This window comes from Salvelinus namaycush, chromosome 26, assembly GCF_016432855.1.
Source record: "Salvelinus namaycush isolate Seneca chromosome 26, SaNama_1.0, whole genome shotgun sequence".
Taxonomy (NCBI): Eukaryota; Metazoa; Chordata; class Actinopteri; order Salmoniformes; family Salmonidae; genus Salvelinus; species Salvelinus namaycush.
Genome location: NC_052332.1, coordinates 7,240,427 through 7,262,575, shown reverse-complemented (window position 1 = coordinate 7,262,575; position 22,149 = coordinate 7,240,427). Strand labels below are relative to the sequence as shown.

General features: G+C 45.2%; 1 protein-coding gene across 1 annotated transcript in view; it reads left to right on the top strand.

Annotated features, from left to right (window-relative positions):
• The window catches only part of LOC120020931 (collagen alpha-1(V) chain-like), a 138,616-nt gene that overhangs the window by 55,572 nt on the left and 60,895 nt on the right, over window positions 1–22,149 (top strand). Inside the window, exons 3-5 of the mRNA XM_038964575.1 lie at window positions 377–590; window positions 2,023–2,185; window positions 21,744–21,875. Coding sequence (XP_038820503.1) covers window positions 377–590; window positions 2,023–2,185; window positions 21,744–21,875 — 509 coding nt within the window. The remainder of the gene's footprint in view (window positions 1–376; window positions 591–2,022; window positions 2,186–21,743; window positions 21,876–22,149) is intronic.

Genomic DNA, 22,149 nt, shown 5'->3' with positions numbered 1-22,149 from the left:
TCTGTCTTGTTCAGTACATAAAAATGTCTTAACTGTGTGCCTTTGAAGGTTATGATAGTACAGTTTCAGTGCAGTGCACAATTTTATTGATGGACTGTACATTTGGATTTTACTTAGATTTGCTCTCTTGAAAACAATGCTTTTCATAAAACCCAGGCAGGTGTGTGGTCCTCTGTCTCTCCATTTTCAGCATGTTACATGAACTGGTGTATCATAACCCCTCTCTCTCTCTCTCTCTCTCTCTCTCTCTCTCTCTCTCTCTTTCTCTCTCTCTCTCTGTCTCTCTGTCTCTCTGTCTCTCTGTCTCTCTCTCTCTCTCTGTCTCTCTGTCTCTCTCTCTCTCTCTCTCTCTCTCTCTCTCTCTCTCTCTCCCCAGCTGATGTGTTCCCTGAGGACTTCTCCATCCTGGCTACGGTGAAGCCTAAGAAGGGCTCCCAGTCCTTCCTCTTGTCTGTGTATAACGAGCAGGGCATCCAGCAGCTGGGGGTAGAGGTGGGACGCTCCCCTGTCTTCCTGTATGAGGACCACACAGGCAAACCCAGCCCAGAGGACTACCCCCTCTTCAGAGGACTCAACCTGGCTGATGGAAAGTACGTATTACATCAGTATTAGTATGTTCACCTGTCTAATATTATGACATATAATACTCTAAAGTTCTACTGTACTGTTTAGCACTGTATATGAAAGTTACCCCCCCCCCCCCCCCTTCATAGGACACAACCTAGCCGACGGAAAGTAGGCTCACCTCATCCCACACACAGTATTACTATGTCATTAGATAGTAAACGGATATCATTACATAGTACACTATAGTACTTCATAGTCAAACTATCCCCTCTTCAGAGGACTCAACCTGGCCAACAGAAGGTAGGTTAACCTTGTCTGATACCGTACTGTTCAATAAAAGAAACCATAGCAGGCCTGCTGCATAATTTATTGCTGTGCCTAAATCAAATCACATCACATGTGAGTGTGTCGTGTACAAAACACTATGGACACCTGCCTGCTCTTTTCATGACATAGACTAGCCCGGGGAATCCAGCTGGAAGCTCTAATCCTCGATGTCACTTATTACATCCACCCCAATCCGTGTAGATGAAGCCTCTAGACAATTGAGACATGGATTGTGTACTGTATGTGTACCGTTCAGAGTGGGAATGGGCAAGGCAAAAGATTGAAGTGCCTTTGAACGGGTTATGGTAGCAGGTGCCAGGCGCACCGGTTTGTGTCAAGAACCGCAACGCTGCCTGGTTTTTCCACGCTCAACAGTTTTCTGTGTGTGTCAAGAATGGTCCACCAGCCAAAGGACATCCAGCCAACTTGAGACATCTGGATTATATCACACTAGCCCCTCTTATTATATGATATAATAATAAAATACACACCGTTTAGCAGACACTTTTATCCGAAGCGACTCACAGTCACGTGTGCATACATTTTTACATACAGCTGGTCCCAGGAATCGAACCCACTATCCTGGCGTTGCAAGCGCCATGCCCTACCAACGGAGCTACAGAGGACCACCCTAACAAACAAATGTAATGTGCTCTCAGTGTATCCGCTTCTCTGTAATCAGAGCGCAGGTGTGTGTCGGCCTAGCTTTGGCGAGTCTGGCGGTTGAACCTTTGTGGGGATTTAGTTTTGTGCAGGTGCTCGGTCGCACATGTTTATTATCCTGATCTGCTGTCTGTCTGTGTAACACATCACTTAGTATCTAGCCGGTCAACCTAGGCGGTTTGGATTATAAATAACACATAACCTCCTCAGATGAATAGTATCTGATCGTTGTGTGCTACAGTGCCCTCGGATGTGTAGGCATTGAGTCCATCCATATCCTTGACCAAAACGTCCTTATACCTCTGTATGGTTATAATATCAGCGTATCACAAGTCCTACAGCCAGCGACTGTATCGTAGTGAAACGGGGGGGTGTGAACTAACCCTTTGTCCATCTCAAAGTTAGTAGAACTGTAGTGAAACGCGCGCGAGAGAGAGAGAGCTAACCTTCTGTCCCTCTTCCCAGGTGGCACCGAGTGGCCATCAGCGTTCACAAACAGAGCATCACCATCATCCTGGACTGTAAAAAGAAGACCACCCAGAAACTGTCCAGGAGCCCACACCCCATCATCGACACCAAAGGAATTGTGGTCTTCGGAACTAGAATACTCGATGAGGAAGTCTTTGAGGTAGGCCTCATGCTATCTTCTCCAAATGGCCCTTCGCTTAGTCCTATTGGTTGACGGGGATGTTGACTGATTCTGTGATCTAAAAGCCGTAAGTAGGCGGGAGCAGATCTGCGTCTCTGCCAGTTTAAATGCTAGGAGGTTTTCAGTCTGGGGTTTCATTCTGGATTGTGTTATTATTGTGAAGATATAGATGAGGTATTTGGTGCAGTGTTGCTGTGAACACCTACCTGGAACTGCACAGCTGTGTATAGCTGTGTATGTAGTCTGAGCAACTGCCCCCCCCCCCCCTCTCTCTCTATCTCTCTCTCTTCATTTCTCTCTGTCTACACTCACTGCCACATCTTTGTGTACACTAAGGGAGGCGCTAACAGTCAGATAGTGGAGATTTGGTTTTCCTCCCTTCCTCCTTCCCTCGTTCTTTAAGCTATGCTTTGCGGTTGGAGATGAGAGAGAGGTTGATGATTTGGAGATAAGTGACAGCCAGACCCTGGGGTTATCAAAGCTGGAGAGACCTAAAAAGAATCACAGTATGAAATACTGCTGCTTTTGCCAGAGATGGAGAAAGGAGATGGGAGAGAGATACAAATGAAGGGGTGTATTCTTTTAGAACGTTTGATTGTTACTTTTTTGTTGTTGTAAAGAAGTGGCTAAGGAAGTGATCCAACTGTTGCTTATTGCTAATGTCAACAGTGCTTTTGTTACTTTTGAAACTAAGGCCTGTGAAAAGGATAAAAGAAAAATGCACACACACACACACACACACACACACACACACACACACACACACACACACACACACACACACACACACACACACACACACACACACACACACACACACACACCCTTCCAAATTGAAATCAAACACGCACCCCACAGTCTTTCTACTGTCACAGTGCTTGGTTAATCCATGTGCTTGAATAAAGAGGATTGGGGGCGAAGCGCTCCATAATAATTAAACACAGTCTGACTTTTAATTGTATTTATTAATTGAACCTTTATTTAACTAGGCAAGCCAGTTAAGAACAAATTCTTATTTTACAATGGCGGCCAACTCCGTCCAACCACTAACCCGGACGAATTGTGTGCCGCCCTATGGGACTCCTGATCACGGTTGGTTGTGATACAGCCCGGTATCAAACCAGGGTCTGTAGTGACACCTCTAGCACTGAGATGCAGTGCATTAGACCGCTGCCCCACTCGGGAGCTCTGACTGATGGGACTGATGCTGTTCCAACTCACCTCTGACCTCCACTGCTCTCTCTGGAGGAGAATAGACCCAGTGGAACAGCTATGACATCACTCCTGGATTCCCCTAGGCTTGGTACGGAAAGAGGGATATGAGGATGTGGCATTCAACAGCTCATATGGGTTTGAAGGATGTACTGTATAGTCTGTGTTTACACTTACTGCCCAATTCTGATCTGTTTTTTCACTAATTGGTCTTTTGACCAATCAGATCAGATTTGAGTCCAATAATTGTGCAAATGATGCAAATTGGGCTGCCTGTGTAAACAACTTCTAAGATCCACTTCATATAGTCCAAAGATACTTCACTTATTTGATTGATAAGTAGTTATATAAGGATACAAGTTTTGCTGAATGGTTTTTGTTAACCTGCAGTCTATGCTTTAAGTGCAATGTGCTCACAAGCAGTCATGAGCCAAATTATTGGCACCCTTGATGACGCCGAGCAAAAAATGCTATAAAATAAATAACTACTGAGTTATATTGCGTGCAAGAAAAAAAATTGATAATTATATTATTGTATAATAATACAATTGCTCAGAGAAAGAGGTTTTGTTTAACAAGTCATTTATTTTCTTCTCTCGAACAGGTAGGGGACAAAATTATTGGCACCCGTGTTTTCAATACCCCTTGCGAGGATAACGTCACTGAGCCTTTTACTCAAATGTTTTATGAGAATGGAGAACACATTGCGAGGGATCTAGGACCATTCCTCCATACAGAATCTTTCCAGATCCTTGATATCCTTCGTCTGCGCTTATGGACTGCCCTCTAATTCAAACCACAGGTTTTCAATGGGGTTCAAGTCCGGAGACTGAGACGGCCATTGCAAAATGTTGATTTTGTGGTCAATTAACCATTTATTTGTGGAATTTGATGTGTCCTTTGGGTTATTGTCTTGCTGGAAGATCCACAACCAGGTTTTTTGGCAATAATGTCCTGGTACTGGGTAACGTTCATGATGGCGTTGACCTTACAGTTTTTTTCTATCATTTTGGCACATTTTTCAGATATAAGTGGTATATTTGTCTGGTTGTGGTGTGAAAAAGATGGCGCCGTACTGAATGGCCGACATTTTGCAAGCGCAGAGCCAATTTCGCAATTTGGTGATTCGTTTGTCGTTTATTTATACTTTATTTTCTTGAAATGTATCCGCTATCATTTCTTACAACCAACAAGAACTTTTCAACAACTTTTGAACATCAGATCGGCAGCTACTTACCTCAGTTCCCGGCTTCGACTTCGACTCATCTGCCCTGGGCTCTTTCTGTAATTCCCACCCAATTTCTTCTTCTTCGTCTTCCCAAAGGGGAAACTGCGACGTTACAAGAGGCAAGAGAGAGGGGATCCTGGTGAGATTAAGGCAAAGGGAAAACTGGCCACCTCTTCCCACCATTCTATTGGCTAATGCACAGTCACTTGATAATAAGATGGATGACCTCCGATCGCGCATTTGCTACCAACGGGACTCTCAAAATGGCAATGTTCTCTGTTTTTCTGAAACAAGATACCCCCCATGGCTATCCGACTCGATGGATTCTCCATTCACTGTGCCGACAAGACAGTGGAGTCAGGGAAAACGAGGGGGGGGGGGGTTGCCTCTTCATCGACAACATCTGGCGTGCTTACTCGAGCGCTATGGAAGTGTCGACCCACTGGAACGAACCCTGTATATAGTATGCTCACCTACTTGATCGTCTTCTTCTTATTTCTTATTTCTATATCGTGTGTTTTTGTTCTACCTTGTTAATTTTTACATTGATATTGATTACTGCATTATTGGGGTTAAAGCTGACGAGAAAGGCGTTTCACTGTACTTGTGCATGTGACATTCAAACTTGGTAGTAAGTCACAAAGACCCAGCACACACCCCCTTAGCCTGGTCTGTTTTCAGACTGAGAGAGAAAGTGTGTGTGTGTGTGCACGTGAGTGTGTTTGTTTGTGTGTCTGTGCTACCGCATGTGTGTGTGTTATGTGTGTGCGCCCGCTCCTGGGTTTTAATTCCTCCTTGTTGTAGCCTATAGCATCCTTCCTCAACACATATCACATCCAGCAACCCAAACAACCCAAACCCACAACAACAGCCTAACCGTTAACTTGGTAACAGAACAGGCGGACATTTTGTGAAAGATGTTTAAACTTTCCCTCCCGATGCTGTGTGTTTGCCAGCCCAGTTGGGAGACGGGACAGGCTTCTAGCACTCACAGAAAATGGAAAATATGCCACATAGTTTCCAAATTATGCTTACCCCTCTCCCCTTTCTCTCCTTTACTTATTCTCCCTCCCCTTTCTCTCCCTCACTCCCTGTTCCCTTACTCTACTTTAGTCTGATGGAGAGCCAGAGGCTACAGCTTAAAGGTGATGAGCAGAAAAACAAAGAAAAACACATTTGATTTCAGTGGCAGGGCCATTTAATTCAATTGGTCGGATTCCTGTACATTTCCAGTTCAACATCTTGAGGAAAAATAGACTTACTACAAATGTGGTATGTGGTTGTCTCACCAAGCTATCTTAAAATGAACGCTCTGGATAAGAGCATCTGCTCAATGACTCACATGTAAATGCAATCTTGTAAGGAGGCACGGAGAGAAAAAGTCACCGACAAAGGGAGAGTTTGAGAGAGAGGTGGGGGATCGGATAGAGCAAAGGGGAGAGAGTTGGATTAGAATATAAAAACGTAAAAAAGAGAATTATGGCTCTCAGCATTTCCTTGAATATCGCCAGAAAGTTCCGAAATAGACTTCTGTCACGATTTCTGACGCGAGGGGTTTAGAAAGAGATCATTTTACCGTGAGAGAGAAGCAATAAAACATCAAAAAAGAGAGAGAGAAAGAGGTGGAAATAAAAAGAGAGACAGAAAGAGCGATGAGAGAGTCTCTAACCCCTACCTGCGGTGTGTGAATAGAGGAATTACTGTGAACAATAATGGTGTTGTCTGCCTGTGAGGCTTCCCAAGGAGGTGGAGCCTGCTCTGTACATACAGCTGTAAAGTGGTAGTGATGTTGGAGAGGTTCGTGGTTAGGTTGTTGACATTGACATATTGTGGTTTGAGAGAGGGTTTATTATTATGCACCGTGTGTGACTGTGGCATTTCTGTGAATGTATGGGTTTGCTAGTAGTACTGTTTACGGGGATATTGCATGGCATCATTTACAACGCCAATGTGATACAGTATCTAGCTATAGAGTCATTGCATAGTTATAGAGTAAATGGTGCTTACCGCTCTCTCGCCTTTCTCTCCCTTTACTTATTCTCTCTCCCCTTGCTCTCCCTCACTCCCTGTTCCCTTACTCTACTTTAGTCTGATGGAGAGCCAGAGGCTACAGCTTAAAGGTGGTGAGCAGAAAAACAAAGAAAAACACATTTGATGTTTTTCTTTGCCAGTAGTACTATGGGTTTGCTTGTTGTGCCGTTTCCGGTGATATTGCATGACATCGTTTACAACGCCAATGTGATGCAGTGTCACGTTCCTGACCTGTTTTCTGTTGTTTGGTATGTGTTTATTGGTCAGGGCGTGAGTTTTGGGTGGGCAGTCTATGTTTTCTGTTTCTATGTTGGTTTTGGGGTTGCCTGCCTCTCAATTAGAGGCAGGTGTTTGACGTTTCCTCTGATTGAGAGTCATATTAAGGTAGGTTGTTCTCACTGTTTGTTTGTGGGTGATTGTCGTCTGTGTCAGTGTATGTTCGCACCACACGGGACTGTTTCGTTGTCGTTAGTATATGTAGTCTGTTCCTGTTCGTGCGTTCTTCATGTTTTATGTAAGTTCTCTCGTTCAGGTCTGTCTAATTCGTTTTGTTGTTTTGTAAAATTATCAAGTGTTCTTCGTGTGTTTAGTTTCGTCTTGTTAAATAAAGTTAATTATGTATTCACAACCCGCTGCGCCTTGGTCTACTCTCTCACCGAAAGACGACCGAAAGACGACCGTTACAGAATCACCCACCAAACCCAGATCAAGCAGCGGGTTAACGGACAGCAACGACAGCGCAAGAAGGAGGAATGGACATGGGAGGATGTTTTGGACGGTAAGGGTTGCTACACATGGGAGGAGATCCTGGCTGGAAAGGATCGCCTCCCATGGGAACAGCTGGAGGCAGCTCGGAGAGCGGAGGAAACCGGAGAGAGGAACCGGCGTTATGAGGGGACGCGTCTAGCACGGAAGCCCGAAAAGCCCGTGAGTACAACCCAAAAATTTCTTGGGGGGGGGGCTAAGAGGTAGTGGGTCTAGGGCAGGTAGGAGACCTGCGCCCACTTCCCAGGCTAACCGTGGAGAGCGGGAGTACGGGCAGACACCGTGTTACGCAGTAGAGCGCACGGTGTCTCCTGTACGTGTGCATAGCCCGGTGCGGGTTATTCCACCTCCCCGCACTGGTAGGGCTAGAGTGAGCATTGAGCCAAGTGCCATGAAGCCGGCTCAACATATCTGGCCTCCAGTACGTCTCCTCGGGCCGGTGTACATGGCACCAGCCTTACGCATGGTGTTCCCGGTTCGCCAACACAGCCCAGTGCGGGTTATTCCACCTCCCCGCACTGGACGGGCTACGGGGAGCATGCAACCAGGTAAGGTTGGGCAGGCTCAGTGCTCAAGGGAGCCAGTACGCTTGCACGGTCCGGTATATCCGGCGCCACCTTCCCGCCCCAGCTCAGTACCACCAGTGCCTGCACCACGCAGCAAGCCTCCTGTGCGTCTCCAGAGCCCTGTACGCACTGTTCCTTCTCCCCGCACTCGCCCTGAGGTGCGTGCCCTCAGCCCGGTACCTCCAGTTCCGGCACCACGCACCAGGCCTACTGTGCGCCTCAGCGGGTCAGAGTCGGCCGTCTGCCCAACGCCTTCTGCACTGCCTGTCTGCCCAGCTCCGTCTGAGCCATCTGTCTGCCCAGCGCCGTCTGAGCCATCCGTCTGCCCAGCGCCGTCTGAGCCATCCGTCTGCCCAGCGCCTTCTGAGCCATCCGTCTGCCCAGCGCCTTCTGAGCCATCCGTCTGCCCAGCGCCTTCTGAGCCATCCGTCTGCCCAGCGCCTTCTGAGCCATCCGTCTGCCACGAGCCATTAGAGCCGCCCGTCTGTCCCGAGCCATTAGAGCCGTCCGTCAGTCAGGAGCCGCTAGAGCCGTCCGTCAGTCAGGAGCCGCCAGAGCCGCCAGCCAGTCAGGAGCTGCCAGAGCCGCCAGCCAGTCAGGAGCTGCCAGAGCCGCCAGCCAGTCAGGAGCTGCCAGAGCCGCCAGCCAGTCAGGAGCTGCCAGAGCCGCCAGCCAGTCAGGAGCTGCCAGAGCTGCCCTACAGTCATGAGCTGCCCTCCAGTCATGAGCTGCCCTCCAGTCATGAGCTGCCCTCCAGTCATGAGCTGCCCTCCAGTCATGAGCTGCCCTCCAGTCATGAGCTGCCCTACAGTCATGAGCTGCCCTATAGTCATGAGCTGCCCTATAGTCATGAGCTGCCCTCCAGTCATGAGCTGCCCTATAGTCATGAGCTGCCCTATAGTCATGAGCTGCCCTATAGTCATGAGCTGCCCTATAGTCATGAGCTGCCCTCCAGTCATGAGCTGCCCTCCAGTCATGAGCTGCCCTCCAGTCATGAGCTGCCCTCCAGTCATGAGCTGCCCTTCAGTCATGAGCTGCCCTTCAGTCATGAGCTGCCACTCAGTCCGGAGCTGCCACTCAGTCCGGAGCTGCCACTCAGTCCGGAGCTGCCATTAGTCCGGAGTTGCCCCTCTGTCCTGAGCTACCTCTCTGTCCTGAGCTACCTCTCTGTCCTGAGCTACCTCTCTGTCCTGAGCTACCTCTCTGTCCTGAGCTACCTCCTAAATCATGGAGGGGCCTTAGTGAAGGTTCCTGGACCATGGTCGGGGGCGAGGGTCGCCACTCAAAGGACGCTAAGGAGGGGGACAAAGACAGTGGTGGAGTGGTGTCCTCGTCCACCGCCGGAGCCGCCACCGCGGACAGATGCCCACCCAGACCCTCCCCTTGAGTTGTAGGGGTGCGCCCGGAGTTCGCACCTTGAGGGGGGGGGTTCTGTCACGTTCCTGACCTGTTTTCTGTTGTTTGGTATGTGTTTATTGGTCAGGGCGTGAGTTTTGGGTGGGCAGTCTATGTTTTCTGTTTCTATGTTGGTTTTGGGGTTGCCTGGTATGGCTCTCAATTAGAGGCAGGTGTTTGACGTTTCCTCTGATTGAGAGTCATATTAAGGTAGGTTGTTCTCACTGTTTGTTTGTGGGTGATTGTCGTCTGTGTCAGTGTATGTTCGCACCACACGGGACTGTTTCGTTGTCGTTAGTATATGTAGTCTGTTCCTGTTCGTGCGTTCTTCATGTTTTATGTAAGTTCTCTCGTTCAGGTCTGTCTAATTCGTTTTGTTGTTTTGTAAAATTATCAAGTGTTCTTCGTGTGTTTAGTTTCGTCTTGTTAAATAAAGTTCATTATGTATTCACAACCCGCTGCGCCTTGGTCTACTCTCTCACCGAAAGACGACCGTTACATGCAGTATCTGGCTATAGTTATAGAGTGCTGTAGTCGTGGCTGTGTTATATTTATTCAACCGTTCTGTAATTATCATTCGCTCTGCAGGAAAAGTAATTCATCAGAATTCATTTTTATATTTTGTGTGTGCACGGGCGTGTGCATGTGTGTCTGTTTATGTCTCAATGTGTGTGTGTGTGTGTGTATTTATGTGTCTGTATGCGTTTGAGTGCACTCGTGTGTCTGTGTGCGTGAGAGAGAAAGAGACCTCTTAGAGGGTGTCGGCAGACCGTGTCCCCTGATCTTAAACGCTGTCGTTTCCCATTGTCTGTGCCAAGAAAAACCTGGGATAATAAGGCCCATCCCCAAGCAGCCAGGCAGGTAGATAGGAAACAACATTATCTGAAATAAATGGCTGTGGCCACAGAGGAGCGAGAGAGAGCCAATTCAGATAGTACAGATGTGATCCAGTCTGTAAGCTCTCGAAGGTGTTCTCTACGGGACTGGGACAGAGTAAGGGAGGGAAGGAAGGAGGGAGGGATGTTGAGAGAGGGGGAGATAAGAGTGAGAAAAGAGAGAAAGGGTTGGGGGGGGGCAGAAAGAGGGAGAGGACAGAAGAGGGAGGGAAAGATGTGGGCAGAGGAAGAGAGGGGGAGGGAGAGAGAGAGAGTGAGATAGAGAGGGGATGGATGGATGGATGGATGGGGCAATGTCTGGGTATCCATTGCCTCTGGCACAGGACTCTGTTGGCAGACACAAATTGAATATGTCTGTGTCTGATGGTGATTTAGGGATTTTCCAGTTTGGAAGTTATACTTTGTAAAAGTTCAGTCAGAACTAACGGGGAATATCCAGAACAGTTTACTCTCTCAACAACTGTCTATTTTGGCAATAAGTAACATATTGATCCTCCAAAAAAAGGTAAATATAGACAAAGAGAATACAGAGACATAGAAAAGGGGAGGGTGAAGGAGAGAATGATAGAGAGAAAGAGAGACACAGAGGTAGAGAGAGAGAGCGGGAGAAAAGGAGAGTGAGACCAGGATACAGAGGTCAAGAGAGACAGAGGTAGAGAAAGAGAGGGCTAGCCACAGACATAGACAGAGGTGGAGGTACTATAGGTAAGCATGTGACAGGTTTTTGGTCCAGGACCTGGAAAGAATGAGGAGTTCTCTTCTCTCTCCACTGATGTCAGCCTTTGAACGGTGGCCATATTGCATGACATCATCCAGAGGTTTCCATGGTGCTGCTGATAGGTTGTCCCAGGATGGGGGTGGCTGGACGGGGTGAGGAGTACTAAGGGGGAGGTAGAGAGGGGAAGAGGAAAGAGGGGCAGGAGGAGGGAGGTGAGGTAGAGCAGGAGAGGAGAGGAAAAGACAAGGAAGAGGGGTAGGTAAAGATAGAGGGAGGGATGAGGGTAAAGACAGGGGAGGACGGAGGTAGAAAGAGAGGTAGGCTGCAGGTATGGCGGCATAAAGGAGTAGACAGAGGCAGCAGGAAGGTAGAAACAGGGGTTAGGGTTGGAGTGAGACAGTGGGGGGATGGAGGTATGGCCAGGGACAGACAGGGGTGAGGTATAGGGCTCCTGTGAGGGAGACAGATGAAGTGAATGGGGTAGAGCCAGGGACAGACAGGGGTGAGGTATAGGGGGGGGGGGGGGGGGGGGGGGGGGGGGGGGGGGGGGGGGGGGGGGCTAGAGCCAGGGCAGGGGTGAGGGTGTAGGGCTCCTGTGGCAGCAGTGCTGTGAGCCAGGAAAAAGCAGTAAACCACAGGAGCCCATGGTGCTCGTTAAGAGGATTCATTTCAGATTATTACAGAGCTATAAGGAGTTTCCCATGTCCTGTTTCCTCTTTTTCACGTTCTTCACACTCTCTTTGCCCGTCCTGCGTTTCATAACCTCTCGTCAGGTAAATAAAACACAGATAGAAATAGAGATATGGGGATCAAGGTAATTACAGTTGCAGGTACTCCCTCTAAAGAGATTGACAACTGACAGGTGAGTTAGCAGAATTCTTATCAAGAAGACTTGTCAATGATAGATGGTTCGACTCCGGTTCTCGTCCCAAAGGTCAACAAGTGAGAGGAAGAAAACATGAAATGAACTATACAACATATATATGTTATTCCACTTGGTGTGCATGCAACTCATCCTCCAGTGGGGTCAGTTAGGAGCTCCTCACACAGGTGCAGATGCCCAGACTTTGAACTCCTTTTCCATTGCCTGTAGTGTGGGGATCGGTGATGTAACCAGTGCTCCGTTGGGACTCCACGAGGCTCCTGTTTGATTGTTTCTCTATTATTAGCCCTTATAGCAGAGCCACTGTAAGAGCGGACTCTCAGTCATGAAGCTGAAGTCATAACTCTAACGATAGCTGACATGTTGGCTCACTTTGTTTACTTTTAGGAACTTCAAACAATACCTGTAAAAGTATATTTTCCTGTGCTTTGAAACACTTTTACAAACCTTTTCTAGATGTTTAGGTGGCAATGGCCACCTAAACGGATGATAAATGGCATCTCTCACCAAGGCCATTAGAACTAGTCTGTAGAGCAGGACCAAAGACTACAGTGATGATGGCAGAGATGGTAAAGAAGCAGACTTTAAGAGCCTCCATAGACCAAGCTATATACCCAGACATTACTTCAAACAGTTCCCTTTTAAATCACTCATCAATGCCATTGGGTTGTTTTAGGTCAGTGGTATTCAAACCTTTCCAGCGGGGGCCCAATTTGTTCCGCCAGAATTACTGGGGGCCCATTTTTTCCTCAATAATTTCTCGCGACCCCACCCCAAAAAGCTAATGACACAACCGGTAAATTACATTTTTTACATTAACAAATAACCTCCAATTCATCACATTTTCTAAATGAAAATTAATCAATAAATACATTTCCTCAATAACATTTTATTTTTCCAATTATCTTTCTCAAAAACTTTTCTACACAATTATCTTTCTCAAAAGCTTTTCTACACAATTATCTTTCTCAAAAACTTTTCTACACAATGATCTTTCTCAAAAACTTTTCTACACAATTATCTTTCTCAAAAACTTTTATACACAATTATCTTTACAATAATCAGAAAAGGCCTTCAAAATATATATACCCAACTGCAGTTCCCCCACTAGGGGTTGCGACCCCAACTTTGAATACCACTATTAGGTCCTCTTGTGTGCTTTCTTTCTCTGGTACATAGTGTTTCATGGCTGTGTTGACCATTGATTAGTGTAATGTATTTCTATACGGTGTCTTTTCGCAGTTTCTGAAGCAGTATAAAAGTGGAGTCCCCAAACGAATAGCTTCAGTGGCTCAGACTTCATTCATAGACGTTCTAGTCTCAGACAGTAGCCTGACGTCTCAGGTACGGTTTGAAATGCATTGAAAAGAGATAAAATGAGGCTGAACTATTCAATATTCAAGAACCTTACTGTTTTGTTAGCTTACTTAATTCACGCTTGACCTTCTCATATGATGCCTTTTTGGCATATACTGTGCTTAATTAACCCTGTGAGAACACACTAGCTGCTAGCTCTTGATGAGTTAAAAGTGGAGTCCCCAAACGAATAGCTTCAGTGGCTCAGACTTCATTCATAGACGTTCTAGTTCAGACAGTAGCCTGACGTCTCAGGTACGGTTTGAAATGCATTGAAAAGAGATAAAATGAGGCTGAACTATTCAATATTCAAGAACCTTACTGTTTTGTTAGCTTACTTAATTCACGCTTGACCTTCTCATATGATGCCTTTTTGGCATATACTATGCTTAATTAACCCTGTGAGAACACACTAGCTGCTAGCTCTTGATGAGTTAAAAGTGGAGTCCCCAAACGAATAGCTTCAGTGGCTCAGACTTCATTCATAGACGTTCTAGTTCAGACAGTAGCCTGACGTCTCAGGTACGGTTTGAAATGCATTGAAAAGAGATAAAATGAGGCTGAACTATTCAATATTCAAGAACCTTACTGTTTTGTTAGCTTACTTAATTCACGCTTGACCTTCTCATATGATGCCTTTTTGGCATATACTATGCTTAATTAACCCTGTGAGAACACACTAGCTGCTAGCTCTTGATGAGTTATTATATGATCTTATATTGAGTTTAACACAGTTCAGTCGTCTAGCCGCAGACAGATAAGTTTCCCCCCTGGATCACCGGGAGAATTTCTTTAATTCATGGCAGATGTCTGGGTTTCAACTCAACCCCCCTCACCCCCTCCCTCAACCCCCTTAATGATCGGAGCAGGCCCACAAGTAGAAGTGTGCCCTCAGCACTTCTTTTGCGGCTTTCAGCAAATGGCCAAGCCAAACATTCCCATGGTGCACCTCTGCACCACCTTCCCCCAGTGCTCCTGGCCAACGTCATAGTCAGAGAGGGGGACTGGAGACTCAGAGCTACAAAATGGTATATCATACACTGCATGTTTGAGGAACAATGGGAAAGTAATTGCGCTTTGAAAGTTGTAAACTTACTTTTTAGAAAATGGCCTATTAATGTTTTGATACCTTTGTCTACACCCATTTAGCATCGCTCACACCCTCTTAAGCTTTAGCCCCACCCATCTCGTTTCGCTCTCGGAGCGTTCAGAGCGCAGGCTTGATGCTCCGGCCGATGATTTGTTTACGTCTGGATAACATGAACACAGCCTAACCAGCTGGCAACAATTTCATTACTCTTTTTTGACGACGTTTACTGACACCGGTCAGTAAATAGCCATAGTTTAAGACATGTAGCTTGCTAGGTAAACAATTAACCTAGCTAGGTAAACAACGTGTAAGATCACACACGTCACATAACATTAGCTAATGAGCCAGCCAGCTAACGTTAGCTAGCTAACAGTACACTTTAGCTTGAATTGAATCCACTTTCTGTCAAGATTAGAAACGGATAATATTTGAAAATGTAGCTAGCTAATGCTAGACTATCTTACCCGTGTACATCATCATGCATGATGGATGCGTCTCCCTGTCACGGATGCCATGCCACGGTTGCCCTTAGTTTGAAGATGTAATCAAGAGACTGGTGTTTTGTCCATTTCTTTTGCTATTACTCTAATTCCATTGATTTCAAAACTCAATCGCCAGGAAGTGGAGAGCAACACTTATGCAGCTTCACTACACGATAAAAAAAAAAAAAGATGCGTTCGACAGGATTGCCACACAGTCTGACCAGCTCAAATAGACAGAAGCCTTCTACAGTTAAAGTCGGAAGTTTACATACACTTAGGTTGGAGTCATTAAAACTCGTTTTTCAACCACTCCACAAATTTCTTGTTAACAAACTATAGTTTTGGCAAGTCGGTTAGGGTGCATTTGACGGTGTATGTGGGTAAATACAACTCTAATGTTGTGTATATTACTGTGACAGTGTCTCTGTGTGTGTGTGTGTCTCTGTGTGTGTGTGTGTGTGTGTGTGTGTGTGTGTGTGTGTGTGTGTGTGTGTGTGTGTGTGTGTGTGTGTGTGTGTGTGTGTGTGTGTGTGTGTGTGTGTGTCTCTGTGTGTGTGTGTGTGTGTGTGTGTGTGTGTGTGTGTGTGTGTGTGTGTGTGTGTGTGTGTGTGTGTGTGTGTGTGTGTGTTTGTTACTGTTACAGCTTCTGTGCCCATTTGTCTCCACATTGGTGTACTGTACAGTATGTGTGTTTGTGTGTATCCCTTCGTCTGTGTGTTTCTCCCTCTGTGTGTGTTGATTTATAGCTCTTGCAGTGCAGTGAGCTGACCTGTGCAGTGTGTTGCTTGGTTAGTGTGGTCAGGTTGGAGAATGCCCAGGCAGGCGTTGGACTCTGGGTTGGTGTTGGTGGAGGTCTGGGTATGTCGGGCAGCAGCTCTGGGTTTGCTATGTAAATAATGTTTTGGATCATGCTGTGAAGAGCTTTGATGTGGGATGGTTAACCAGGTAGGCCGAGGTGGACCAAGACCTTCCATAGTCCTACCCTGCTCTCTTGGCCCTGCTGCCCACAATCTGACACACGAGGAGAAAAAACATCAAGGGGTAATACTTGCGAACTTTAGAAAAAGTTTACGTTTAACCTGGACCTCCGTTTCAAAATGTGAATCGGCCAATTAGAATCGCCACTCAAGATTTTTTTCTTGGTTAACCGAGATTAAACTGCTCTAAGGAGTGACTCCAATCCACACTTTGGTTTTGGTAAGTCAGTGCATCAAACACTTGTGTTAGCGTTTTTGGACTAAGAACTTTGTTTTACTCTGCATAGAGTGTCTGAAGTTACACTTCAACACTGCTGTAATATTACCGTAACACTATTACAACAGTGTGACTGTTTTGGAATACAGTACCGATGGCATGTCCATCTTTTTGTGAGAAATTACACTGGTCACTCCAAACGTTTATAAAATATGTATTATTTATAAATAGCCCACACTTAATGATTTATAAGGACCTATATTAAACAGCTTATGAATGATCTTATAAATCATTGTTAAATACTTTAAAAGTTGTTTGTAAATGTGTGAATAATTTGGTTATTAGCATTTACAAATGTGGGAGTAATAATCAATAAATGATGAATAAATGATTTACTAACCCATTGTAAATGCTTTATTACGTTAAGTTAATATACAGTTCTACACTCTCCTGCCCCCACCTGGGCACAACTGGAACAGCACTGGTTAATGGCTGGAAAATGGATGCTGGACAGGGCATGGCTTGATCTACTGATATAGTCTTGTATTTTGAGATACTACAGATACAGGCCCATATACACACAACCTCTGTCTTTCATTTGGATCCCTTCTTTAGAACTTGGACTTTTGCTCTTCCTCCATCCCTCTCACATACACAGGCCCGCAGCCATACTTTGAACACGCTGGATGTGTTTGTCCTGCTACTCCATGACTTACGGACACAGGCAGCAGTTTTTCCATTGAGGGCTGGCTGGGAGTATAGATCGTATTTCACCGTATCCCAGAGAGATGCTGACAGGGTGGCTACAGGGCTATGTGTGTGTGTGTGTGTGTGTGTGTGTGTGTGTGTGTGTGTGTGTGTGTGTGTGTGTGTGTGTGTGTGTGTGTGTGTGTGTGTGTGTGTAGTACTGTTGTTGTCTGGATGTGCTCTGTTAAACACCAGTCTGATGGGAAATGTGATGCTTAGTTCAGCAGAAAAAAAAAACGTTTCTGCCAGATCCCGCCATTCCCTCAGAAATAGGACCTGTAATTGGGGCGTCTCAGAACGTTCCGCCAGGGCTATGAACTACAGCCATCGCTGTTTGTGTGCTTGGTAAAGTGTGTGTGTGTGTGTGTGTGTGTGTGTGTGTGTGTGTGTGTGTGTGTGTGTGTGTGTGTGTGTGTGTGTGTGTGTGTGTGTGTGTGTGTGTGTGTGTGTGTGTGTCTCTCTCTCCTCTACCGATCCTATAATCTTTGATATTTTGATTTATTTTATTGGTTAAGTCAAACCACTGCTTGTCCATTCCATCTCTTGCCTGAGGATACAGTAGTGGCCTCTCATAGTACACTGAAGGAATCCACAACTACTGACTCTGCAAAGCCATACATAGAGTACGACTCCATTGAACACCCCCCCCCCCCCCCACACTGTATTAGTTCAGCTGCACTGCTAATGCCAAGGCCCACTGATATCATATTGATAAATGGTGGTTTGATGAAGGCTTGGTTAAGGCCATAGAAATAAATATATTGAAAACATTTGGTCTACACTGAATATTAACTCTTTGGCAGCAGGCGATATAAGGAGAAATATGAGTGTACACTTAGGGAGTGTAGTAATGACACCCACCAGAAGTCTTTGTACTGCCAGTTTAAGCAACACTTGGCTGGGCCTTTCTGTTATAAAGAGACCAAGGCTGCGTCCCAAATGGAAACCTATTCTCGATATAGTGCTCTTCAATGTTTCTTTACTGTATGGAATTTTAACAATATAATATGGATGACCCCAAAAAATTAAAAACCTGTATGGTTCTTCAGAAGGATCTACAAAGAACCTTTCAGATTGAAAATGGTTCTTTATGGAACCGTTCTCCACAAAGGTTCTATAAAGAACCATAAAAAACGGTTGTAATCCTTTTTTTGGTTCTATATAGAACCTTTTTTAATGGTTCTTTATAGAACCTTAGGAAAGGGTTCTTTATAGCACCGTACAGGTTCCATTTAGAACCTTATGAGCATGGTTCTTTATTGAACCTTCAAAAAAGGGTTCTGTTGTATATAGCACCAAAAAGGGTTCCGCTATGGTTTCAAGCCAAAGAACCTTTATCTTAGAACCATCATTTTGTTGTGCGTAACGAAAATTGTATCAACCCCGACAAAAATGTCCATTCATTATTTCCTGTTGCTGCAGGATTATTTTCCTGCTTGTAGCAAACTGTCTCAAATTAAGATCCAGCATCAATACATAGAGAATAGGGTGCCATGTAGGACACATCACAACCCGGGCCCATACAAGGGAAATCAAAACCACCTTAGTAGTGACAAAAAGTGACAAACGTTTTACTGTGTAGTTTGTCTTTATCAAGGGGAACATGGTATTTTAAAATGACTTGAGTAAAATGGTCTTTGGTTTCCTTCTGGTGAGGTTGAAGAATTGATCTTTACCTGCATTGAACTGAATTGTAACTTTGTGAATACGGACATGCCACAACCAACAAATATTTTGTGCCTTAAAAGACGAGCATAAAGCACAAAATGTGACCCTAGCTAGAAGTAATCTTTCCTCTGACAGTAAATCTCAATGGATGTGTCGAGCTTCCTTTTTTACGTTCTCTCCCACTGTCTATGGGGTTTAAACAAAGCTCACTTCCTGGGCTTGTGTCTTGCCTGGCTTATGGTGGTAGACCTCTGTTGATTACCTTAGAGTTGAACCTTCAGCACCAGCTGGAACTGGGTGTACAGTATGGTTCAGCACGGTTCAATACAGTGATGATTACAAATGCCAGCGCTTTCTCTCTCCTCCCTCAAGGGCTTTGTCTGTCCATAGCACTGCAATCGAACACACGCATCAGCTTTTCCCAACTAAATACTGTAAAACGCCACAGCTTCCCTCGTTACCTGTATGGAGACGTTTGTGTTTTTCAATGTGGTGGTGTTCTTATTGCCCCAGCTATGTTCTCAGCGTCTGAAAATGTATGACTAAGCGTTCCGTCTGGGTGAACTGAGGATCGTGCCACGTGTGGTCTGGCACCGTCCCGTCCTGATACCCTGGGGTAGAGAAACGGGGGAGGAAGCAGGAGATGGGGAAGCATCTAGTCACATCCCCCTGGCGCCTCAATTTAGTTTTATTGCGTTTTCGCTGAGCTAATGGGCAGCCATTTTAAACTTTCACTCTAGAGCAGCTGTGAATCAAAGATACTCTACACTTGCTAAGTAGAACCATACAGGGTTCTTCGGTTTGTCCCCATAGGGGACCCTATTTGGTGCTAGGTTCTACTGATAACCTTTTTATCTTTGGAGGATAGTGTAGCATATTTGTGTAGCATAAAATGTATCAACCAATAAATGTGCGTGCAAAAACACAGATGTTAAAACAAACAGTTCTGAAAATCACCCAGCAATAGAACATGCCGGGAAATACGATGTATGGCTCATCAAAGAACCCTTTCTTCAAAAAACAGTTCTCACGATGGTCAAGGTTCTAGGTAGAACCCTTTGCCTTACAACGAACCCCTGTTTTCCAAAAATGGTTCTTCAGATCGAAAAGATTCTTGGTAGAACCCTTGGTAGAACCGTATACAAAGAACCCTTTTGGAACCCTTTTTTCTGAGAGTGTAGAGACACACAGACAGACCGATTGACAACTAAGCACTGACACAGGATGAGTTTGGTCAACATCCCAGTTCAGTCCGTAAGGGTCTGAGAAACAAACCTGACTTGGTCCGACACTTTTCCATCACCAACACTTAACAGCTTACAGATGGCTGTTTTTGCTTCAAATTGGTATCTTCCAGTTCCAATATTGACAAGAAAAAAGATGATGGGTTCAAATGATGCATCTACTAACATCCGAAGAGCCCAAATGGCCTGGCTATCCTGAGAGCCTTGAGTGTGATGCTGGAGTAGCCATGGTGTGTAATGGCTTTAGCAGAGCATTTCATCTGGAAGACAAGAGTCCTAGTTTGCTTCCCTTTCATCCATCAGGAAGACAGACACCAGCCAGAAAACATCAGGAAACAATATTGGACTGTGGTGTTGTAGAGAAACACTACGCATATGAAAAGTAATGTTAGAGTCCTTCAGATGAATGTTTTTCTGCAAACTGGTGTTGGTTGGACCACAAGTGACAAATACTCTCTGTAAGTAATAAAGATTCTTCATGCATGGAGAATCAGACTTGGTAAAACCAAAGTGTTTTTCAGTCATTTCAAACAGCTGGCAGATGGAGTTAATGAAAGACTGAAATCATCTCAAAATAATCTATTTCCTCATGAGGAGATTTTATAGGTTGGCGTGCCTATGCATACATATTTGGATGTGTACAAACTGTGGGTTGATTAAAAACATGATTTGATGGCATTTGTGAGGAAATGTTACGTGTGGGTTAGAGCAGTGTTAAACATGTTAAATCATGGTTTGTGTGTTCTTTCAAAAAAAAATCTGTTGATTTCTTGATGTTAGTTTCTTGTTGTTAGTGCTGGCTTGGGAAGTGTACTGTATAGTTGAGGTACAAGTCTTGTCAAGGATTAAACATATAGTATAACACTCACACCCAACTCCCTGTGCAGCCTGGTGATCCTGCTGAACCGTTCGCTCTCTCTTTCTCACCCTTCCTCTCTCTCTGTAAACCACCATGTTCATTAGTTATATGTGCCAGAACAGCTCATGTTGTCTCCATACACTGTCAGAAAAAGGGTACGTTAGGGTACAGTATTGTTCTCGGGGCTACAAACAGATCAATACACATAGTGTACCGTCAGAAGTACACATATAATCTCACATCGTACTGTTCGGTACCTTTTAGGGTACATGATGCAATTAGAAGACACAATGTATAAATCACTAAATTGGCTGACACTCCCAAAACAGAAGACAACTGCATTGGTACCAAATTATCTTTCAAATCGATCAACTGAAATGTCCCTGTATATATTAAGGAACGCCTAACTTTACAACACTCGCACTACTCCTTGTGCAGCGGTGTGTATTCATGGATGCAGAGGGAAGCCGAGCACCCCCCCCCCAAAATAAATTTGACCAAAGTAAAATAATATATCTTTCGTCTCTCTGTTTGCATAATTCGCAACTGGCTGTATCTATCTGACAGGAGAAATCATCCGAGCGAGGGAAACAGAGCCCCTCTGTCTCAGTATGTGTAGCACATGTCACTTATGCTGTCTGGACGAAAGGAGTACGACATGTTGCCGCTGTAGCATTTGATTGATTGATGCCAGCAAGCATTTGGCTGCCGTTGATAAAAAAATATATATATGATAAAATAATAAACTGGGGGTGTTCCTGGCACAGAAAAACACCCCCCAAGGGAGACCTGTTTGGATCTGGCATCACACCAATCAAATCAAATTTATAACAAAATGTCATTGTCCAAAAAATAATGATTTTTCTGGTCTGCTTGTGACCTGTGACCAGTCCTGCAGTAGCTAGCTAAATTGGCCCTTTCCTAAGCCATGAATGACGATGGGGATTTGGACCGCCGACCAGTGATTTTAAAGCATCTCAGTGGCCAATACATAGCATCAGCTATCCAGCATTTACAGTACATACATCACCCTTGACCTAGTTGTTTCCGTTTATGTTCGGCCTGCAGGACGCTCTGCAATACATATTTTCATTGAGTTCACGGTTGACCACTGTCTTTTTATGGGGTTTGTTTATTTTCTTGTTTGTTCGTTTCTGTTTTTTTTACATCCCTTTTCACTTCCTTTTTCCTGTGTGTTTCCAGGGAGACATCCAGCAGCTGATGATTGTAGCCGATCACCGTGCTGCCTATGATTACTGCGAGCACTACAGCCCCGACTGTGAGGTCCCTGTCCCAGAGCGGCCCCAGGCACAGGACCCCAACACAGACGAATACGTGAGTCACTTCGTCAACTCGCCACACTCTTCTGTTCTCCACCATCCTGTTTCCTAGCCATGTTTACAGTATGTTTAGAGTATGTTTTATATACTCTATCCTTCCTTTCAGGTGAGTCTCTCTCTTCTCATGTCTCAGGGTAATTATCTTCAGGTGGAAGTCTACTTGCTGTGTCGGCTTGGGAAGTTTAACAAGAAGATGATACACTTTTTAATAAAGTGCTCATTATTTTGACAGACAGAGGTTAAGGGCAACTATCGGTCAGGGTGTATTG